At 37.8% G+C, this 23,272-nt stretch overlaps 1 protein-coding gene across 1 annotated transcript in view; it reads left to right on the top strand.

The window, feature by feature from the left end:
• The window catches only part of LOC133635472 (receptor-type tyrosine-protein phosphatase S-like), a 267,952-nt gene that overhangs the window by 184,916 nt on the left and 59,764 nt on the right, over window positions 1–23,272 (top strand). Inside the window, exons 12-16 of the mRNA XM_062028688.1 lie at window positions 3,276–3,302; window positions 4,185–4,302; window positions 17,417–18,010; window positions 18,950–19,044; window positions 21,570–21,820. Coding sequence (XP_061884672.1) covers window positions 3,276–3,302; window positions 4,185–4,302; window positions 17,417–18,010; window positions 18,950–19,044; window positions 21,570–21,820 — 1,085 coding nt within the window. The remainder of the gene's footprint in view (window positions 1–3,275; window positions 3,303–4,184; window positions 4,303–17,416; window positions 18,011–18,949; window positions 19,045–21,569; window positions 21,821–23,272) is intronic.

A 23,272-nucleotide genomic window follows, 5' to 3' on the forward strand; every position in this document is an offset into this window, starting at 1 on the left:
ACTCTTGCTAGAGTTTATTTACAAATTAGAAAGCATAAATAAAACAAAAACATATGCGTGCTTGTCTTGAATTAGGATTTTGAATGATATAAAATAAAATTAGAAAAATTGTGCAGTTCCCCTTTAAATTACAGTGATAGGACCTACAGTCCAGGCGAAATACAGTGGAACCTCGATTCACTATTTATTTTATTGTTTGTTGAACAAGGTTTACAAATAGAAAATAAGCCAAATTCTCCATTAAAATCAAGGTAAACATGAATAATGGGTTCCAGCCGGACAAAAGTCCATATTTTAGTAACATTTTGTACAGTTTGAACACGGTAGAAATTGCTAACAAACATAACATGGGGAAGATGGATCAACTTTCCATTTAATAACAAAGTCAAAACAACAGCAGACAAAATGTATTCCTCTTAAATTAGGATTTTGAATTAAATTAAATAAAATGTAAAAAATAGTGCAATTCCCCTTTAAATTACAGTGATAGGACCTACAGTCCCCAGACAAAGTACAGTGGAACCTCGATTTAAGATTTATTTTATTGTTTGTTGAACAAGGTTTATAAATAGAAAATAAGCCAAATTCTCCATTAAAAACAATGTAAACATTAGGGGTGTGGGAAAAAATCGACTCGCGATTCTCACGTTGTGCGATTCAGAATCAATTCTCATTTTAAAAAAATCAATTTTTTATTTATTTTAAAAAAACATTTTTTTTTTTTTTTTTTAAATTAATCAATCCAACAAAACAATACACAGCAATACCATAACAATGCAATCCAATTCCAAAACCAAACCCGACCCAGCAACACTCAGAACTGCAATAAACAGAACAATTGAGAGGAGACACAAACACGACACAGAACAAACCAAAAGTAGTGAAACAAAAATGAATATTATCAACAACAGTATCAATATTAGTTACAATTTCAACATAGCAGTGATTAAAAATCCCTCATTGATATTATCATTAGACATTTATATATAAAAAAAAAAAAAAGAACAATAGTATCACAGTAGCTTACACTTGCATCGCATCTCAAAAGCTTGACAACACACTGTGTCCAATATTTTCACAAAGATAAAATAAGTCATATTTTTGGTTCACTTAGTTAAAACAAATTTACATTATTGCAATCAGTTGATAAAACATTGTCCTTTACAATTATAAAAGCTTTTTACAAAAATCTACTACTCTGCTTGCATGTCAGCAGACTGGGGTAGATCCTGCTGAAATCCTATGTATTGAATGAATAGAGAATCGTTTTGAATCGGGAAAAAATCGTTTTTGAATCGAGAATCGTGTTGAATTGAAAAAAAAAAAATCGATTTGGAATCGAATCGTGACCCCAGGAATCGATATTGAATCGAATCGTGGGACACTCAAAGATTCACAGCCCTAGTAAACATGAATAATGGGTTCCAGCCTTACAAAAGTCCATATTTTAGTAACATTCTGTACAGTTTGAATACGGTAGAAGTTGCTAACAAACATAACATGGGGATGATGGATCAACTTTCCATTTAATAACAAAGTAAAAACAACAGCAAACAAAATGTATTCCTCGACTGCAGCAGCCGTGCCGACACACGCTTACACTGCCACTAGCCCTGTGGTGCACTCACATTTTAAAATCTCAAAACTCCTTACCTTTAACAACGCGGTCACTAAAATGTTAAGGAATAAATAATAAAATCCACTTGTCGGTTAATCTTCTTTGTGTACAGCGGAAGGTTGGGAAGGCAGTGTCGACAACACTGTAGATACTTCCTGACTATTTCTAACCACACATCGCTCGTCCAATGCTTTTTTTGGACTAATATTGAACTATAAAAAGGCTGTAAATGGCTTAAAACACACCTTAAAGCCACACAAAGCACAGTAGCTAACAGCAAACCTGTACTCTGCTGACTGAATGAGCACCGGATAACAATCAATCTGTCTGTAGTTCGTAAATCAAAAAATTAAGGGTTCATAGATCGAGGTTCCACTGCATCACTGTAACCATTCAAACTTCTAAGAACACTTCTTGCTTTTCCTATCGATGATTTAAGACAGTGGTGTCCAAAGTGCGCCCCGGGGGCCATTTGCGGCCCGCAGCTAATTGTTTACCGGCCCGCCACACATTCTGCAAAAAATTGCAAAATTGATAGTATTGCAAAAATAAAAAAAAACATTTAAAAAAGTGAAATGAGGTGAAATCTAACGAGAAAAAGTTGCAATGTTGACACAAAGCTGCCATGCAGGCTGTTTTTTTATTCTTTTGTCTTTCTTTATTTTTCTTTTTTTTTGCCATTGCTCAAAAAAAAAAAAGACAAAAAAATCTGTTATAATGAATTATTGACCTATTCATGGCTACAATTACTTCAAAAATGTCACTTTAAAATGTTTTATGTGGAAAAAATATTGCATATATTGTGTGGTTGCCATATAAAAACATCAAAGATTTATTTGACAAAAGAGCATAAAAACAAACAAAATAAAAGTTCATAAGTAAAATCGACAGATATATCTGAAGTTGATCTCGTAACTTAAGTGTTGAAAGTAAAAAAAAAATAATAAAAATGTATCACTTTATGAGTGGATCCCCAATATATTTAGTGGGATTTTATTAATATTTTCACTGATTCCCCAAAAATATTAAAGAATTAAAATTTAGTGGTGTCCTGCATTATTGATCTTTTAGAGCTCTAATTACTAAATACTGCATATTTCCAGTTTTGCTATAAAAAACAAAGTTGTCTTTGACAGAAAAGGCATAAAACCTTTTTTTTTTTTTTTTTGTACTTTTTATCAACCTGAAGTTGATATAGAGATTTACTGTAAGCGTTAAATAAAAAATAATAATAATAATTTGACTTATTTTTAACGTTTTAATGACTGAGACCCTTTATGGTCCCCGGGAGCCCTAAAGGTTAAAAAGAAAAAATCCATACATTTTGTTATGGTTTGAAAATGAAAAATATCAAAATGGCCCCCGCATGCTTAAATTTTTCCGTGTGCGGCCCTCAGTGGAAAAAGTTTGGACACCCCTGATTTAATACTAAAATAACATTGTTAGACATGCTCACCAACATAGGTCTTAAACAGCTTCCCTTTAAACAACATTGACCCGCTTCTGATACCAACCTTCTGCACCCAAACCTTGAATGCTCCCATCTCTCACGATCCTATTTCTTCCTTTTCTGTTCTCTCCTTCAAAAAAAAAAAAAAAAAAAAAAAAAAAAAATGCTATCTCACCCGCACTCTCCTCTTTGGCGGGGTGTTGTTAGTGGGAAACGGACGATATCGCTGAATATGTGAGTACGTGTGCTTTGTGACGCTGGAAAGGTAACGGTGGCTACTGCATCGGCCTGGCATGATTGGTTAAAAGTACTTCAATCCTTTGTAGGGTTTAGATAACAGCTCTGCTCAGAGGTTCAAAGTATGAGAATATTGCTTTGCCACTGAAGAAAACACTCATGTCAGTAGCTGATGTGCTATCCACCGTCCATTGTACCTGGAATGCTATTGCTGTGTGTCTTGTGTTTTTGATGTAATCTCTGCAGTCCAATAGAAGTGTGTTCCTCCTTTAGTGTGCTTTTTATTTCTTATTTTGAGAGAATACTGAATGTCAATGCATGACCGCTTTGAATATAGAAGCATTTTTTGTCTATTATCCTAATTTGAAGTGTACTTCCAAAATCCTGGTTCATCTGCATTGCGCTAATACAACCTAAAGTGCAACACAGTGCTTGAAGCTCATTTCCTTTTGTTGACTTCTGCCGTTTGTCTGCCAGGCAGCCTGTTAAAAAACCTTATTCTGCATTCACCCAAACCTTCCCTCTTGAAAGATTCATAAGAATTGATCGGAAGTCCCCCCCCCCCCCCCCCCCTTTCAAGAGCGCTAAAGGAAACCTAATGGCAGATTTAAAAACTCCTAGGAAACGGCCAGGATGCATTTATTGCAAAGTTACATTATTGACAGGAGTTTTGCTCAAGGGTTACATGGACCATCTTTGAAGCTGTTAGGTTTTTGCTGAATGGATCGTTTCCCCAGCACCCAAGGGAACGTGTGACACTTTAATGCAAGAAGAACCAGGAGTTTTTATTTTGGTTTGCTTGTTTTTGAGGTGCATGAAGTTTGTTGGAAAAAGCAAAGGTTTTTAATGTTTTGCTGAATTGGTCAATGTCTGTCTCAGGAAATGGTTATTGGAGGATTGAAGCCGGACACCACCTACTCCATCACGGTGGCGGCATACACCACCAAGGGCGATGGAGCACGGAGCAAACCCAAACTGGTTGTGACCAAAGGTGCAGGTCAGTGCAGCTATTTTTTCATTTATGGATTATGCTTTATATGCTTTTCTACCTTCAAGGCACTCAAAGCGCAATTATTTTAACTCGCCGGGGCCAAACTTAGAGGAAAAAATGTGTCAGGGAGCCGGTATATCGGTATATCTATCTATGTATATATATATATACACTACCGTTCAAAAGTTCGGGGTCACCCAAACAATTTTGTGGAATAGCCTTAATTTCTAAGAACAACAATAGACTGTCGAGTTTCAGATGAAAGTTCTCTTTTTCTGGCCATTTTGAGCGTTTAATTGACCCCACAAATGTGATGCTCCAGAAACTCAATCTGCTCAAAGGAAGGTCAGTTTTGTAGCTTCTGTAACGAGCTCAACTGTTTTCAGATGTGTGAACATGATTGCACAAGGGTTTTCTAATCATCAATTAGCCTTCTGAGCCAATGAGCAAACACATTGTACCATTAGAACACTGGAGTGATAGTTTCTGGAAATGGGCCTCTATACACCTATGTAGATATTGCACCAAAAACCAGACATTTGCAGCTAGAATAGTCATTTACCACATTAGCAATGTATAGAGTGTATTTCTTTAAAGTTAAGACTAGTTTAAAGTTATCTTCATTAAAAAATACAGTGCTTTTCCTTCAAAAATAAGGACATTTCAATGTGACCCCAAACTTTTGAACGGTAGTGTATATACAAACCCCGTTTCCATATGAGTTGGGAAATTGTGTTAGATGTAAATATAAATGGAATACAATGATTTGCAAATCATTTTCAACCCATATTCAGTTGAATATGCTACAAAGACAACATATTTGATGTTCAAACTGATAAACTTTTTTTTTTTTTTTGCAAATAATCATTAACTTTAGAATTTGATGCCAGCAACACGTGACAAAGAAGTTGGGAAAGGTGGCAATAAATACTGATAAAGTTGAGGAATGCTCATCAAACACTTATTTGGAACATCCCAGAGGTGAACAGGCAAATTGGGAACAGGTGGGTGCCATGATTGGGTATAAAAGTAGAATCCATGAAATGCTCATTCATTCACAATGCATCAACAAGCGACATCAGTGTGTAAAGGATATCACCACATGGGCTCAGGAACACTTCAGAAACCCACTGTCAGTAACTACAGTTGGTCGCTACATCTGTAAGTGCAAGTTAAAACTCTCCTATGCAAGGCGAAAACCGTTTATCAACAACACCCAGAAACGCCGTCTGCTTCGCTGGGCCTGAGCTCATCTAAGATGGACTGATACAAAGTGAAAAAGTGTTCTGTGGTCTGACGAGTCCACATTTCAAATTGTTTTTGGAAACTGTGGACGTCAAAGAGGAAAAGAACCATAAGGATTGTTATAGGCGCAAAGTTGAAAAGGCAGCATGTGTGATGGTACGGGGGTGTATTAGTGCTCAAGACATGGGTAACTTACACATCTGTGAAGGCGCCATTAATGCTGAAAGGTACATACAACGTTATCATGGACGCCCCTGCTTATTTTTAGCAAGACAATGCCAAGCCACGTGTTACATCAACGTGGCTTCATAGTAAAAGAGTGCAGGTACTAGACTGGCCTGCCTGTAGTCCAGACCTGTCTCCCATTGAAAATGTGTGGCGCATTATGAAGCCTAAAATATCACAATGGAGACCCCCGGACTGTTGAACAATTTAAGCTGTACATCAAGCAAGAATGGGAAATAATTCCACCTTAAAAGCTTCAAAAATTGGTCTCCTCAGTTTTCCAAACGTTTACTGAGTGTTGTTAAAAGGAAAGGCCATGTAACTCAGTGGTAAAAATGCCCCTGTGCCAACTTTTTTGCAATGTGTTGCTGCCATTAAATTCGAAGTTAATGATTATTTGCCAAAAAAAAATTAGTTTCTTAGTTCGAACATTAAATATCTTGTCTTTGCAGTCTATTCGATTGAATATAAGTTGAAAAGGATTTGCATATTATTGTATTCTGTTTTTATTTACGAATTACACAACGTGCCAACTTCTCTGGGTTTGTAGATAAAACATAGATAAACCAAAAACGTTTAATGGTAGGATCTTCAATTATTTTTTTGCACGACAGCATGTCATTTGTCTTTCTTTGTATGATCTTTTAATGTGTAGATGCATTCAAACAACACATGCGAGACTTTGTTGGTGAATGAAGCGACCTTGCGATTCATGAATTTTCAAATGTTTGTGCTAAAGACAGACATATGCACGCTTAAGGCGAGACAATATTTTCTCTAGTATCTGTCTGTCCAAATAAAGCTGGAATTGCATTTTGTCAAATGTATGCCAAAACAACAGGTGGCACTAAATGCCCTAATCTTATGGACTTTTTAGTCAGTCAGATGCTAGATGATAGTCATTTCCAGAGGCCCTAAGAGAGCAGGAAACGGTAAAATAAAAAACTCTCACTTGCATTAATGTGGGCTCAGCTTGAATATGACCATGAAGTGTCAAATGAACACCATCATTGAAACTATTATCATTTTACACCAAAATATTAAAGATACTAATGATTGTCACACACACACTAGATGTGGTGAAATGTGTCCTCTGCATTTGACCCATCCCCTTGGGGAGCAGTGGGCAGCAGCGGCGCCGCGCCCGGGAATCATTTTGGTGACTTAACCCCCAACTCCAACCCGTGTTGCTGAGTGCCAAGCAGAGAGGTTACGGGTCCCATTTTTATAGTCTTTGGTATGACTCGGCTGGGATTTGAACTCCAACCTACCGATCTCAGGGCGGACACTCTAACCACTAGGCCACTGATGTCCCCCTGATATGGCATGCAAGCATCATTTCAAGAGATGTCGATAAATGCTTTAACATGTAATATCGGAAATTATCGGTATCAGTTTTTCCATTATCGTTATCGGGTTTTTTTTGTTGTTGTTTTTTTTTTATTAAATCAACATAAAAAACACAAGATACACTTACAATTAGTGCACCAACCCAAAAAAACCTCCCTCCCCCATTTACACTCATTCACACAAAAGGGTTGTTTCTTTCTGTTATTAATATTCTGGTTCCTACATTATATATCAATATATATCAATACAGTCTGCAAGGGATACAGTCCGTAAGCACACAATTGTGCGTGCTGCTGGTCCACTAATAGTACTAAACTTTAACAGTTAATTTTACTCATTTTCATTCATTACTAGTTTCTATGTAACTGTTTGTATATTGTTTTACTTTATTTTTTATTCAAGAAAATGTTTTTAATTTATTTATCTTATTTTATTATTTTTTTTAAAAAGGACCTTATCTTCACCATACCTGGTTGTCCAAATTAGGCATAATACTGTGTTAATTCCACAACTGTATATATCGGTATAGGTTGATATTGGTTTCAGTAATTAAGAGTTGGACAATATCGGAACATCGGATATCGGCAAAAAAGCCAATATCGGACATCCCTAATAATTTCCTTTGCTAATTAGGGTGAATACAACATCCATCCATCCATACATTTTCTACCGCTTGTCCCGACAATAATTTTAAAAAAAAACATCCAACCATCTGTTTTCTATATTGCTTGTTTTCATTTGGGTCACAGGTAAGCGGGAGCCTATCCCACTTAAGATTGGGCGAGAAGTGCGGTACACCCTGGACTGATCTCAGTCAATCGCAGGGCAAAAATAAATCTTGATTAATGTTTTGGCGAGTTTTTCTCGCAGGAAATACGCTGTTACTCATAGCAGTTAATGGTTGGAATAAATATCACTGGTTGGCTGCTTTACAGCTTCTTACCAGTGCTCAGTAACCTTTGTCGCCTAGCCAATGTTGCACCATGTGAAATGATTGTTGAGGGCTGCCCGTGCAATAATTGTGATGTAGATGCACTTAACATCAATGTTGAGTGCAGGAAGCAGACGTGAAATTGACACCCCAGTTAACTCATCAATCAATCATTAAGGAAAGTCCTGATTTTTTTGTTCAGTTAACTTAAAAGTGTGCGTTAAATGCAGGAACCCGGAGAAGCTGCAAACATGTACACCAGAGGTCCCAAAAGTACTGGGCCACTACTGCTTGCTTTTTTTTTATCGGCCCAGGACACACCCTAAAGACATAATTATCACATTCCGGGCATAAAAATTACACAAAAGACTTATATAACCTCTCTTTGTTTATAATGTCTATTTTCTGCTGGATCTACTCTCTATTTTATGCTGCAGCTGTTACATATACTGTAATATTGTACATAGTAATTGTTATATATTGTATATATCAGTGGTCCCCCAACCACCGGGCCGGGGCCCGGTACCGGTCTGTGGATCGATTGGTAAGAAAAATAAAAAATACAAATAAAATAAAAATAAAAAATTATTTTATTTTTTTATTTAAAAAAAAAAATTAAATCAACATAAAAAACACAAGCTACACTTACAATTAGTGCACCAACCCAAAAAACCTCCCTCCCCGATTTACACTCCTTCACACTCATTCGCACAAAAGGGTTGTTTCTTTCTGTTATTAATATTGTGGTTCCTACATTATATATCAATATAGATCAATACAGTCTGCAGGGATACAGTCCGTAAGCACATATGATTGTATTTTTTCTTGACAAAAAAAAAACCCACCAGTTCATGCTCATGGACTTAGCTTGGACAGATCTAGTCTGAGTGCTTGGTGCCAAGGTCCTAACTATTTATTTGTACTGACTCACACTATACATTGTAGGGATGTCCGCCGATATTTGCCAAAAAATGCGTATCGGCAAGGCATGGGAAAATGCCGATCCAGATCTAGTTTTTAAAAAAACTCCGGTCCGTGTATTCCAACGCACCGATTTAAATACTACATTCCACTTTTCTGCTGCTCCCTAATTTCCGTTCCGCATTTTCCAGTACACCTTCAACACATCCACAGGTCTGTGGATTCTCACGCAGTTGCTTTTCGCTGCTGGCATTACACGACAGGCTCTTCCCACTCCTTCTTGTGTCTGCTTCTCACAGACAACAAGCGCACCTTCTTACACACGTCACATACTGTCACGTCATACGTCACATACGTATACGCCCTCCCCGAGCAGAGAGGTAGCAGCATGGCTAACGTTAGCTGTAATGCTAGCGCAGCCGTATGAGCAACGTTCCCTCTTAAGGTGCACGCCTGTGCAATTGCGCACTGCTCAAGCGTCCTCTGCGCATAGCAATTATATGCCACGCACAAAATCAAATCAAAAAATAAGCGCATAACAATTTTCGACACACGGACACGACAGAGAAAACAGTTTTCGTCATCATTGTTCAAATATTGTAACGTCTGTCGAGACGCTTATCTCCATTCGGTGCCACACGCCCACACCATCATAATGCCGAGGCAAAAATTTCCACATCAACACCGTATGAAAAAATTAGTGATTTTTTTTAGTTGTGATTTCCTTCTCTGCATGAAAGTTTAAAAGTAGCATATATTAATGCAGTATGAAGAAGAATGTTTTAATGTAGACATGCAAGCCTTGAAAGAAAATTTTGAAAATCAAGACTACATTTCCTGCAAATGGGTGCATTTCTACCCTATATTTTAACTTTAGATGTATTCTCATATCAAACTCTTTTGGCTGTCTTTTTGACACTTACATCCGGCGCCCCCCTCCACACCCCGGATTATAAATAATGTAAATAATTCAATGTGATTATCGTGTGTGATGACTGTATTATGATGATAGTATATACACTACCGTTCAAAAGTTTGGGGTCACCCAAACAATTTTGTGGAATGGCCTTCATTTCTAAGAACAAGAATAGACTGTCGAGTTTCAGATGAAAGTTCTCTTTTTCTGACCATTTTGAGCGTTTAATTGACCCCACAAATGTGATGCTCCAGAAACTCAATCTGCTCAAAGGAAGGTCAGTTTTGTAGCTTCTGTAATGAGCTAAACTGTTTTCAGATGTGTGAACATGATTGCACAAGGGTTTTCTAATCATCAATTAGCCTTCTGAGCCAATGAGCAAACACATTGTACCATTAGAACACTGGAGTGATAGTTTCTGGAAATGGGCCTCTATACACCTATGTAGATATTGCACCAAAAACCAGACATTTGCAGCTAGAATAGTCATTTACCACATTAGCAATGTATAGAGTGTATTTCTTTAAAGTTAAGACTAGTTTAAAGTTATCTTCATTAAAAAATACAGTGCTTTTCCTTAAAAAATAAGGACATTTCAATGTGACCCCAAACTTTTGAACGGTAGTGTGTCTGATAGTATATATCGGTATCATGAATCAATTTAAGTGGACCCCGACTTAAACAAGTTGAAAAACTTATTCGGGTGTTACCATTTAGTGGTCAATTGTACGGAATATGTACTTCACTGTGCAACCTACTAACAAAAGTCTCAATCAATCAATCAATCAAAACACATAGAATCATCACACTGCTGTGATTATATGCATCAAGTGTCCATTCAAGGCTAAGGCAAAATATCGAGATATATATCGTGTATCGCAATATGGCCTTAAAATATCGCAATATTTAAAAAAAAGGCCATATCGCCCAGCCCTAGTTCAATGATGCCATTTCTGTTTGTCATGTATAATTTTGTCTATTTTGAATAAACAGGTCAGTTTCTTGTTGCCAACAATTGTGTATTATTCAAAGTCCCCTAATTCAGCTGGCTAGTTGTTATCAAGAGTACTTAAACCCTTTTCAACATGATTCTGACAACTAAGTAGACTAAATAACTTTAAACTTTAATACATGCTCGGATAGGCCAGTATCGGTATCGGTCAGTATCGGTATCGGATCGGAAGTGCAAAAACAATATCGGTATCGGATCGGAAGTGCAAAAACCTGGATCCGGACATCCCTAATACATTGTACAGACTTGAAGGGTTTTATTGATGCTGTTTTAATCCATCCTATATATATGATGTCACAATGGTTTTGGCCGATGTTTTGAAATGCATGACAAAACATTGCAATGTTCTCCTAAAATGGGCTTCACATGATGCATTGCAGATTTTGGCTCCTTGACATTTCTTGCATTTCAAATTAAACCCCTCCGTGAACCTGAGCCGCGTACTCTTCTGCAGTAGACACACTAATTTAAAAGCAGATGGAGATGAAGATGGGAGAGTGATGGATAAGGCTTGACCTTTTCAAGGTAACAAAATATATATATACACTTCACCCTTAATGTATGCGTGTTGGGCGTCCAGCAACAGTGTAGCCTTAAGACTGTCTATGTGAGATGTCAAGGATAAAAGCTCTCGGTGTTATTTGGTCAAGGAGCTCTGGGCCAGCAAACCTTACCTCCGGGGTGCGTAGATGATGTATTTGTGCACCTTCAGACAAGCCCGGCGACTAAGAGTCTGTGTAATAATGCTCCATTTGTTGCCGTGTGAGCCCTACTTTCTCAATCAGGCTGAGTGAGTGTCAACAGTTAATACTGTGGCTTGATGGGAAACGTGCCAGCGGGACCACAAAAAGGGATTGAAGCAAAGAGGAGAACCCGAATTGCAAAGGGTGGAGAATAGAAGATGATTATTGCGAGGGGAGAAGGGAGAGTGGATCGATGACCACCCAGGGAGAAATAAGGTCCCTAAGAAGCCCAGATTATTCATGTACACAACACACACTAACACACAAACAAATATTTATTCCTACCTCCAGTATTTGTCTTCGGAGAAGATTGCTTTGTCCGATGTCACCTTCCTCATCTCCTTTTTTTTGGCTGTCTGTTTCAAACTCCACACACTTAATACCAGGCATCAGATTTTTATTTCATGCAGTACTTCTCAATTATTTTCTGTTATGCCCCATAAGAAGAAGAAAACATGTTGCCCCCACCCCCCACTCTCTATGGTATAATAGTATAGTATAATTGGGTCTATAAAATGGTTATAAGTACACCTCTGCATAACATTGTATCCCCATTAACGTTAAAAAAATATAGATCAATGTACAACAAACAATTTTATTCACATAGTTTTTTGGTCTATAACAGAAAATATTATTATGTACCGTATTTTTCGGAGTATAAGTCGCTCCGGAGTATAAGTCGCACCGGCCGAAAATACATAATAAAGAAGGAAGAAAAACATATAGTCGCACTGGAGTATAAATTGCATTTTTTGGGGAAATTTATTTGATAAAACCCAACACCAAGAATAGACATTTGAAAGGCAATTTAAAATGAATAAAGAATAGTGAACAACAGGCTGAATAAGTGTACGTTATATGACGCATAAATAACCAACTGAGAACGTGCCTGGTATGTCAACGTAACATATTATGGTAAGAGTCATTCAAATAACTATAACATATAGAACATGCTATACGTTTACCAAACAATCTGTCACTCCTAATCGCTAAATCCCATGAAATCTTATACGTCTAGTCTCTTACGTGAATGAGCTAAATAATTGTATTTAATATTTTACGGTAATGTGTTGTTAATTTCACACATAAGTCGCTCCTGAGTATAAGTCGCACCCCCGGCCAAACTATGAAAAGAACTGCGACTTATAGTCCGAAAAATACGGTAATACATTTTTTTTAAATATTTTAACATTTTTGGACGGATTTCAACTGTTGTTTACTAAATGATAAAATTAGATAAACTCATTGAATAACAATACATTCAAATTGATCATCAAGATTGACTCAGGAGCACAGTATATAAAACACTTTAACCTACAAAACAAATAAAACTATCAATCCATCCATTTTCTACTGCTTGTCCCTTTTGGGGTCGCGGGGAGTGCTGGAGCCTATCTCAGCTGCATTCGGGCGGTAGGCGGGGTACACCCTGGGCTATTTGTGCCCCCAAAAAAATGTGTAATCAAAATAAGAAAGTCAGGATTAATGGTTGAAATGAGCACATTTTAGGGCTCAACTTTTCGAAGCGAATTTTGAAGCACTGATAAAGTGAAGTGTAGTGAATTATATTTATAGAGCACTTTTTCTCTACAGAATCAAAGCGCTATACATAGTGTTTGAGTTTATTTGGAACATGCATGCATACAACATGATACATCCCAATTTCCAGTTTCTCTATTCACCATGTTCGAAAAGGAGCAGGAAGTAGCAGAGCTTATTTAATCCTACCCCTTTTCCTTTACATAGCAGATGCTAACACTTTTGTTCACTTCCTGTTCTCAATTTATTTAGAATATACTCCATAAGTAATAACATTAAAAATAAATAAATAAATAATAATTAGTGAAGTAAGTTATATTTCATATTGTGAGATAAATAAGATTATCTAAAAAATGAATGGATGGATGAAATAAATTCAGAATATTTATCATGGTTCTTCTTCTTTGTACTTTGTTCGAGAGTTTGAAGAGTTTCTTAAAGTGGATCATATAAGTACATTGTTTGATTTATTTGCTTAATCCACTCCATAATTGAATTATACATACTGATATACTGGAGGTCTTAAATGTTGTATGTGCATACAAATGTTTTAAATTGCATTTTTCTCTAAGACTATATTTACATTATAATTACATGACATTATCTACATCTTTAAGCTACATTTATACCAGTGTGGGTGGCACTGGGAGCAGGTGGGTTAAGTGTCTTGCCCAAGGACACAACAGCAGTGACTAGGAATTGAACCTGGAATCTTCAAGTTGCTGGCACGGCCGCACTACGAATCAAGTCACGCCACCCATATAATAATATTTATTAAAAAAAGTATGTTCCCCTAGCATCGCACCCCATTATTTAAGAAGAACTGATTAAATGTACTAAGATAAAAATATGTACTTCAGTAATTAAAATAACCAAAAAATGTATAATAATATTTAATTTGATATAATAATTCTTATTAATTCATGCTCTGGAAGGCCAATATCGTATAGCTGCCTGTCTAAAATTCAAACAATATTATAATTATAGTAGTGCTGTCACACGATTATAAAAAAAAAAGGTTAATCACACCTTTCAATTCTGATTAATGGTGATTATTCATAGTAAATCACTTGCTTGCATACTTTAAATGAACGGCGGTGTGACCCCAGGATACAGAGATAGCAGCGACATGCAGGTAGAAGCTTTGTTTATGAGGTGCCAACAAAAGAAGCACCAGCAGGTGAAAACACAAACGGCAAAAAATAAGCAAACACGACATCGAAGCAAAGGTTCAAACCAACAAACAAAAAATAATGAATCAACGCGGTCTATGAGGCGATACGGGCAAATAAACCCCCCAGATTAGTGATCAGAGGCGGGTGAGTCCCCTGATCACTAAACAAGAGCCGGTGTGGAGAATCAGTGCTGAAGCCAGACTTAAAAAATAAGGCAAACAGGAAGTGCAGTGAAAAATAAGAGCACTGGACAGGAAGTAAATACCAAAACACATGACAACAACACACACAAATCTACCGTATTTTTAGGAGTATAACTCGCTCCGGAGTATAAGTCGCACCGGCCGAAAATGCATAATAAAGAAGGAAAAAAACATATATAAGTCGCACTGGAGTATAAGTCGCATTTTTTGGGGAAATGTATTTGATAAAACCCAACACCAAGAATAGACATTTGAAAGGCAATTTCAAATAAATAAAGAATAGTGAACAACAGGCTGAATAAGTGTACGTTATATGACGCATAAATAACCAACTGAGAACGTGCCTGGTATGTTAACGTAACATATTATGGTAAGAGTCATTCAAATAACTATAACATATAGAACATGCTATACGTTTACCAAACAATCTGTCACTCCTAATCGCGAAATCCCATGAAATCTTATATGTCTAGTCTCTTACGTGAATGAACTAAATAATATTATTTAATATTTTACGGTAATGTGTTAATAATTCCACACATAAGTCGCTCCTGAGTATAAGTCGCACCCCCAAACTATGAAAAAAAATGCGACTTATAGTCCGAAAAATACAGTAACTAATAATAAATATTTAAGATTAAAAAAAGGTTAAAAGTGAAATTTCAATGTGGATGATGTGCATTTATCAGGGAAAAATGAAGGTTATGGCAAGCAGAATTTTTTTTTAATTCAAACTATTTTCCCTAAAATACGCATTGAGGTTGTAAAGTGTGTTGTATCCGGTTACTCGATTAATCGAACAAATGAATCGACAGATTACTCGATTGCTAAAACCAACAAGTGGTGGGGAGGTTCGGAACCCAAATTCTTGCACGCAACCTAAAGCATAACAATTAGTCGAGCTCGTATCCCGAAAAACTAATAAACTAAGGCACTGGTATTCTGAGGTGCCACTGTACTTTAATATAACAAAGTATAAACAATATATCTTATTTTAGGTTACTTGCCCTATGCTTAAAGGGGAAATACAGCGTTTGGGTGAGGTTAGAAGGCAAACGTAGATTCTTTGGAAGCAATCTGTCACACATTTTCACACATTAGCATTAAATCTGATTTCATTTCCTTAATTAGGGGTGAGCATGAAGGCAGAGTGGTTTTTTAGACGACATCAAGCTGAGCTTTAGTATGTAGACGCCTCGTATTGGAAGCATTCGTCTCACCCCCCACTCCACTCCCCCCCCCCCCCCCCCCCCCCCCCCCCCACCCTTCCATTACCGGCAGCGATCATCATCAGACATCATCTCCATCTTGGTCCAGCAGATTGTAGACCATTAGCAAACGGAAATGAATAATATGAGGGGAAAGATGTTTACTTTGAAGGAATTTGAATTCATACTATATGCAGGCACATGTACACAGGCTCAAAGCCTTAATAGCTTCTCCAAATTACACAATTCCGCTCTAATTATGGAACACTGCCATGCTGGGTTGGTAACATAAGACTTAGGTCTGCTTCCATGTGATGCAGGGAAAAAAGGAAGGAAGGAAGGAAGGGAAATGTATGTTTAGATGTGTTTAAAATAACAGTCCAACCATCCGTTTTCTATACTACTTGTCCTTACCAGGGTCACAGGTGAACTGGAGCCTATACCAGATAACAATATGCCAGTGGTTACCCACATACCCGTGAGAAAATTAAAAATAAAATATTGTGGAGGGCTAAATATAATTGTATCACTTTATAAAAGCAGAAAAATTGCATTGTTTTCTATGAGTGAATGTGGAAAAAAAAAAAGGACATTTCAACAACCTGCACAGCCACCCCTCCCTTTACTCAGATCACAAACTGCCTTGTTTTGCGTCAATAAGCGCATGTAAAATTTCAGTTAATGAATGTCAGGTGCCAGGAACATATGCAAAGTTAGGTTAAAGGTGTTATTTTGCACGAAAAACATAATTGATTTGCCACAAGTTTTAGTACAAAAACATGCATCAAGTTAGACTCAAGTTTGATTAAAAAAGTATCACAATAATTTCATATAAATAAAGTGTGAGGTCTAAATGTAGTTTAGACCAGTGTTTCTTAACCATAGGGGTCCATGGACCGCAAGCGCCCCTTAGAGCGGGGCCAAATATATATTTTTCTTAGCTGTGGTCTGTATGATCCGCACTAGTACTCAACACGTGTTGCAGTAATGACGATCTCAAACAAACATAAAAAGCCTGGAGCTAAAGTCATACAAAAGTTTCTTAAGCGCAAAAAATATGACTAAAGTGGTGAAGCTATTTACAGTTAATTAAGGAAATATATATATATATATATATATATATACCGTTCAAAAGTTTGGGGTCACATTGAAATGTCCTTATTTTTTAAGGAAAAGCACTGTACTTTTCAATGAAGATAACTTTAAACTAGTCTTAACTTTAAAGAAATACACTCTATACATTGCTAATGTGGTAAATGACTATTCTAGCTGCAAATGTCTGGTTTTTGGTGCAATATCTACATAGGTGTATAGAGGCCCATTTCCAGCAACTATCACTCTAGTGTTCTAATGGTACAATGTGTTTGCTCATTGGCTCAGAAGGCTAATTGATGATTAGAACACACTGAATTACATATTGATAATGTATTTTGTGTTGTATTATATTGTAGCTGCTTGTATTACCATTCAGGATTCTAAATCAGATCGGATCTAAAGCCGAAACATCGGATCGGGATCTGAGGACGAAAATGTTTATCTGCACATACCTGTTAATTATTATTTCTGGGCATATTATTGTATGAAGCCTGAAAACTGCTTCTTCTCCACATAAAGGTCATAATTAATGAGAATATGTTTGTTTTCGCCTACAGTGCCTGCTCCGCCCATTTTGTCAGTGACTCAGGAGTCGGAAACATCTGCTCTGGTTCGCTGGGACCCCCCCGATCTAAAAAACGGCATGGACCTTCAGGGTTACAGGCTCCAGTTTGGTCGGAAAGACGTCTCACCTTTGGCCACGCTAGAGTTTACCCCCCAGGAACGACAGTACTCTGTGGGCAACATTCACCGCGGGGCCACCTACCAGTTCAAACTGTCCGCCAAAAGCAGGGGGGGCTTTGGGGAGGAAGCTGGTGTGGAACTCCGAGTGCCCGAGAATATACCAGGTGGTTACCCTCAAATGGACGAAGGCTCCAACGTGACATGTTGCTCCGTGCAGCTGTCCTGGTCACCGCCGGTGCTGGCCGAGAGGAACGGCGTAATCACCGAGTACACTTTGGCCTTCAAGGAAACTGGCAGTAGAGAAGCACAGCAGGAGCTCCGAGTACCCCCCAACCTGTCCAGCTTCGTCCTCAACAGCCTCAAACCAAACTCTGCTTACGATGTGAAAATGCGCGCGCACACCATTGTAGGTCCCGGGCCCTACAGCCCACCTATCCAGTATCGGACGGTGGCCAATGATCCAACAGGTAGGGTTTGCCTGTTTCTTTCCCGAACCCAGTTGCCAGGGGGTTGGGAGTTTTTTGCAAGCTCACAAAACAAAAACTACCACACCCACCTTCAAACCACCTGCACTCGTCTTCCTCAAGGAAAGAGAATAGTAGTATTGAAATGTTTTCCGTCGGATACTCACTTCACTAACCCCAACAAGGTAACTCAGTAAGTCATAGTCAGTCATTGTGAGAGAAAGGGGACCAGCCTAGAACTGCAAGGTAAGTGTTTTATGGTCAGTCACTCCTCCAGTCATCCTTGCAGCCCTTTTTCAGGCACACTCACGCAGCTAATGACATCTCACACCCCCCAATTGTTTTGATAAAGGTAGGGTTCGCAATGAGTGTTAGAACCTTGATCAGGACAAAAAGCTGGGCTCCTTATTTTGATTTTAGGGTTTTAAGACTCCCTTTCTAACCCCCTTTGTTTCGCTTTCCTCCCTAATTCTGCAACCCACTTTCCCATGTCCTCTTGAAGGACAGCCTGTGGCATGGTACCCCCCAGATGCACTGCAGAGGACAGTTAGCATGCTGTGTTTTGGGTCTGTCCTAATGCTCGCTTGGCCGCATGTCAGTAGTGCCAACCCAGACATAGCATTGAGTTTGCTCGTTTTTCACCGCCAACGGAGAAAAACAAGTATTTGAGATCGGTTGGCACTACGGATGTGAGCTAGCCGGTGGGCACACCTTTGTAGTCCATGGGTTTGTCCTCCATGAGTCTTGCGTGCTATGTGTCTTAACCGTTCTCACAGCCAATAACCGCTCACCGAATTTCACTCACTCTCCAAACCAGAGGAGCGTTGCAGGGGATGGACAACTCTGTTGTTTGAACTAATCTGCAGAATCTCTACCAGGTTTAAAATGTACAGTTTACTGAAAAAGGCTCTTTTTCTTTCGTTCAATTTGCCAAATCTACAGATGTGCCAAAGAATTTTACCATCAAGTGGGCGACCAAGACCACCGTGGTCCTTGCCTGGAAGTTTTCTGACAGCAGGTCCCCATACAAATGCACGGTGAGTTTGATGAATATCAAATAACATCAGTTGCAACGATTCATCTGCATTATCGACTGATTAGTCGACCGGAAAAAGCTTTTATTTATATGCTGTTGCTTCGATGGAAGAGTTTTTTCTGGGGGAGAGAGGGGGTATTTTCTGTTTTTTTTTTCATATTAAAGCACTCATGTTAAAAGTGCTATTTCATTATTGATGTAAATGTATTAATACAAAATCCAGGTTATGCCAAAAATATTAGTTTATTTCAACAATTTTCCCTAAAATACGCACTGAGGTTACAAAGTGTATTTTGTTAATCTACTACAAAGTACTCGATAGATTCCACAATGACTAAAATAATCAATAGCTGTAGCCCAAGTTAAAGTACCAATGATTGTCACACACACACTAGGTGTGGTGAAATTTGTCCTGTGCATTTGACCCATCCCCTTGTTCACCCCCTGGGACGTGAGGGGAGCAGTGAGCAGCAGCGGTGGCCGCGCCCGGGAATAATTTTTTGGTGATTTAACCCCCAATTCCAACCCTTTATGCTGAGTGCCAAGCAGGGAGGTAATAGGTCCTATTTTTATAGTCTTTGGTATGACTCGGCCGGGGTTTGAACTCACAACCTACCGATCTCAGGGCGGACACTCTAACCACTAGGCCACTGAGTAGGTGGCCTAGTGGAGTTTGAGCCTAGAAAAATGTTCCCACCAAATTGAAAGCGTGGAATTGTCTAAAATGTTACATTGTTGCATTTGAAATCAGGGTTACGGTTATGGTATTCAGAATCAGAATCAGAAATACTTTGTTAATCCCTGAGGGGAAATTGAGATTTATTTTGAACATGCTTCCTGTTACAATTTGGTACAACACGTTTGCATCTCATTCTACATAACTGGGTGTCAGTAGTCATTAAAGACAGGGGGAGGCATAACCCCCAGGAGATGCACTATATCAATGATTAACAATGATTATTTATTATGATTGAAATTATTTGCTGACGACAATCCTACATGAATCAAATAATCCCTTTTTTTTAATGGGCAAAAAAAAATCAATTCGGGATCGCGCTTTTTATTCTTTTTGATTTCAAATCGATTCATAATTTTCAAAAATCGATAAAAAAACAAAGATTATTTCTTTATAATTTAAAAAATATATATATTTTTTAGGCCATCTCCAAGCAACCAGAAGGAGCTTTTCTAACCTGTAACCTGTTTTGAAAAAAGTTTCATTATTATACCAAATAATACTTGAATCAGTTTGAAGAATCGTTTCAATCAAAAATGTATTCTGAATCGAATTGTCACCCCAGGATTTGGATCGAATCGTTAGATGTCCAAAAATTCCCACCCCAACTATCGGTATTTAACACTCTAAAGCAGGGGTCCCCAAACTTTTTGACTCCGGGTTTTACCATTGGGGTAAAACAATTTGGCTGGGGGCCACGCTATATATACATTTATATATATATATATATTATATGTAAATGTGTGTGTGTGTGTGTGTGTGTGTGTATACATGTATATGTATATGTAAATGTGTATATATGTATATGTCTATGTATATGTCCATGTATATATATATATATATATATATATATATATATATGTGTGTATATATGTATATATATATGTATATGTGTCTATATGTGTATATATATATATATATATATATATATATATATATATATATATATATATATATATATATATATATATATATATATATATATATATGTATATGTGTGTGTATATATATGTATATATATATATGTATTCATACATATATATTCCTCGCTCACTAATTGACTTAAAGAGCGCACTTGCTGCATGTCACGTTATCGATGGAAAAATGCATTTTTAGACAATATGATTTGCCTGAGTGGCTAGGAGACGGTAGAAAATGGACTAGTAAGGACAAATTAAAAAAAATAATAATAATACAAAAAAATATATATATATATATTTTATTTTTTATTTTTTTTAAACTTGGGACTTCCCGCGGGCCGAATTTTGGACGCTGGGGGGCCGTATCCGGCCCGCCGGCCGTAGTTTGGGGACCCCTGCTCTAAAGTAAAGGAAAACTCGACAGAGTTATAATCATATTTAGGTGAATATTGACACGTTATGTTATTATTTCAATGAATTTTCTGGCCACTTTATGATTAAAAAAAAACATTTAAAAAAACAAATTATTTAGGACGGTTTCTCCAGATATGTTAATCCCATTTTTGAAAGATTTTTACATGTGTTTTAAAAAGCTGGTGTCAACCAAATTCATGCAATAATTAGTTATTTAGTGCAAGCAAAAGCACCGAGTGTATGTGTGACGTTGTGTTTACGGTGGGGTTGAGGGACCCTTGTAGAGTCTTCTACACGGGGGCCCTGCATACAGTGTACCCGCAGTTGAGCTGTTCAATCAAAATAAGTTACTCACCGAGTCATCCATCAGTCTTTTCCAACACCTTTACTTCCAACTCATCATCTCTCCATGCAGCAGTTACTGAGTCACATTCTAAACAACGCATTAAACCCTAGATTGAATACAACCGTCAGAAGATGGATGTCGATGCCAGGCAGCTGAAGGCCTTCATCACTGGACTAAGGCACAACACCACTTACGAGTTCAGGGTGACATGCCAAGAAAGCATGGACAGCGGGCCAAAACACCGTGTGGTAGCCAAGACGGCACCACTCATCCTGGTCAGGAAGCCCAAGCTGGACATCTACGCCGAGCCTGACGATATTCTCACCATGTCGTTTCCACCCGTCGATGGAAAGGATGTCAAGTGAGTATTCTGGACTGAAAATGCTAAAATTAACATCGTATTAGTCTGATATGTCCTTGGTGTATATGTAGGGATTAATGAATGGATTCCAAGTTGGTGAAGTAAAAAAGAAAAAATACTATAATGTAATTTTTAGGAGTGTCCTGATACAAAGTTTTCACTTTTGATGCTGATATTAAACAGACAAGAAGCAAGGAATCATGCAGACACAGAGTTAAATTTAGCTCATGAGGAGAACGCATGGAGCTGCACACTTAGTCACAGTCTCGCCCTACGCTCTAAGTTACAGCTCCCGCGTCCCTCTATTTATTCAGGAGTTCCCCAATCAACATCACTGAGGCCGCCTCTAAAAGGAGTGGTCACACATATCATGCAAAGCAGCTCCAGTACGCACAATACGTGACGGAATGTGCTGGGGGCCTTGTGATTTCGCCTTGTCTCTGCTTTGTCTGCGTGCTGTCGTCTTATCTTCGTTGAGGTCCTTGAAGTCCTTGGCTGTTAGCGGGCTAAAACAAAGATAACATCTGCGGCTGAGGCCACCCCTCAGACAAGAAGTTTGTGTCCTTGCACAGATAGAAAAAGTACAGCTTGAGCACAACAGCTAATAACTATTGCAACGGACTTTAAGCATACTAAAGTTGTGTGATAATATATACATGATTATTCTAACACCGATATCCATATTGATCGATACGATATCCGCGCAAATCACATATACTTGCATTGTTTTGTAGTGTGGAATGTTAGAAAAGGCTTGGTCAAGTGAAAATACTCAAAGAATATAGGTAGGTATAATTTAAAAAAAGACGACCAACCTATCTGTTATTAACTGACCAGAATGGACGAATGCTGCATTTAAGTTGAAGTGGTAATTGTTTTGGCCACACCAAATGGCCTCAATACCTCATTAAGTTTAGCTGATGACACGCTAAGTTGAATGATGCGGACACGTTTGTTACTGAACTACTCTTCAGCCTTGGAAACCTTGTGTGTGTAAGTAATATGCAACTGTAATACTTCTTTATATCGACAAATGTCACGTTTAAGACTGCAATGTCGTTTAATTGCAGACACTTCCTATGTACTGTGTCTCGCCTGTGTGCTTAGCTGTTGTGTATCTGCACGCTCTTAGTAGCCTATTGCCTACCTTGTTGACCTTTTGTAAATGACGTGACTAGAATTCAAGAAAAGACCAACCTTGTGTGTCTATTGGAGGACATTTAGATGTTAACTGGATGTCCAGCTTTGCACAAGTAGCTTATATTGGAAAGGTGAGATGCAAACTGATATCCTCTGTTTTTTTTTACTGATATCAGACCGATATCAATATCTGATCGGGACACCCCAAACTATGTTTTTCATTGTGTGCCCTATAAACTGTCATGGTATTTAAGATATGATAGTGTGTGAAATGTTTGGTCTGATTGGAATGAAATTTGATGTTTTTGCCAA

Source organism: Entelurus aequoreus, linkage group LG19 (genome assembly GCF_033978785.1).
Source record: "Entelurus aequoreus isolate RoL-2023_Sb linkage group LG19, RoL_Eaeq_v1.1, whole genome shotgun sequence".
In the NCBI taxonomy this organism is placed as follows: domain Eukaryota; kingdom Metazoa; phylum Chordata; class Actinopteri; order Syngnathiformes; family Syngnathidae; genus Entelurus; species Entelurus aequoreus.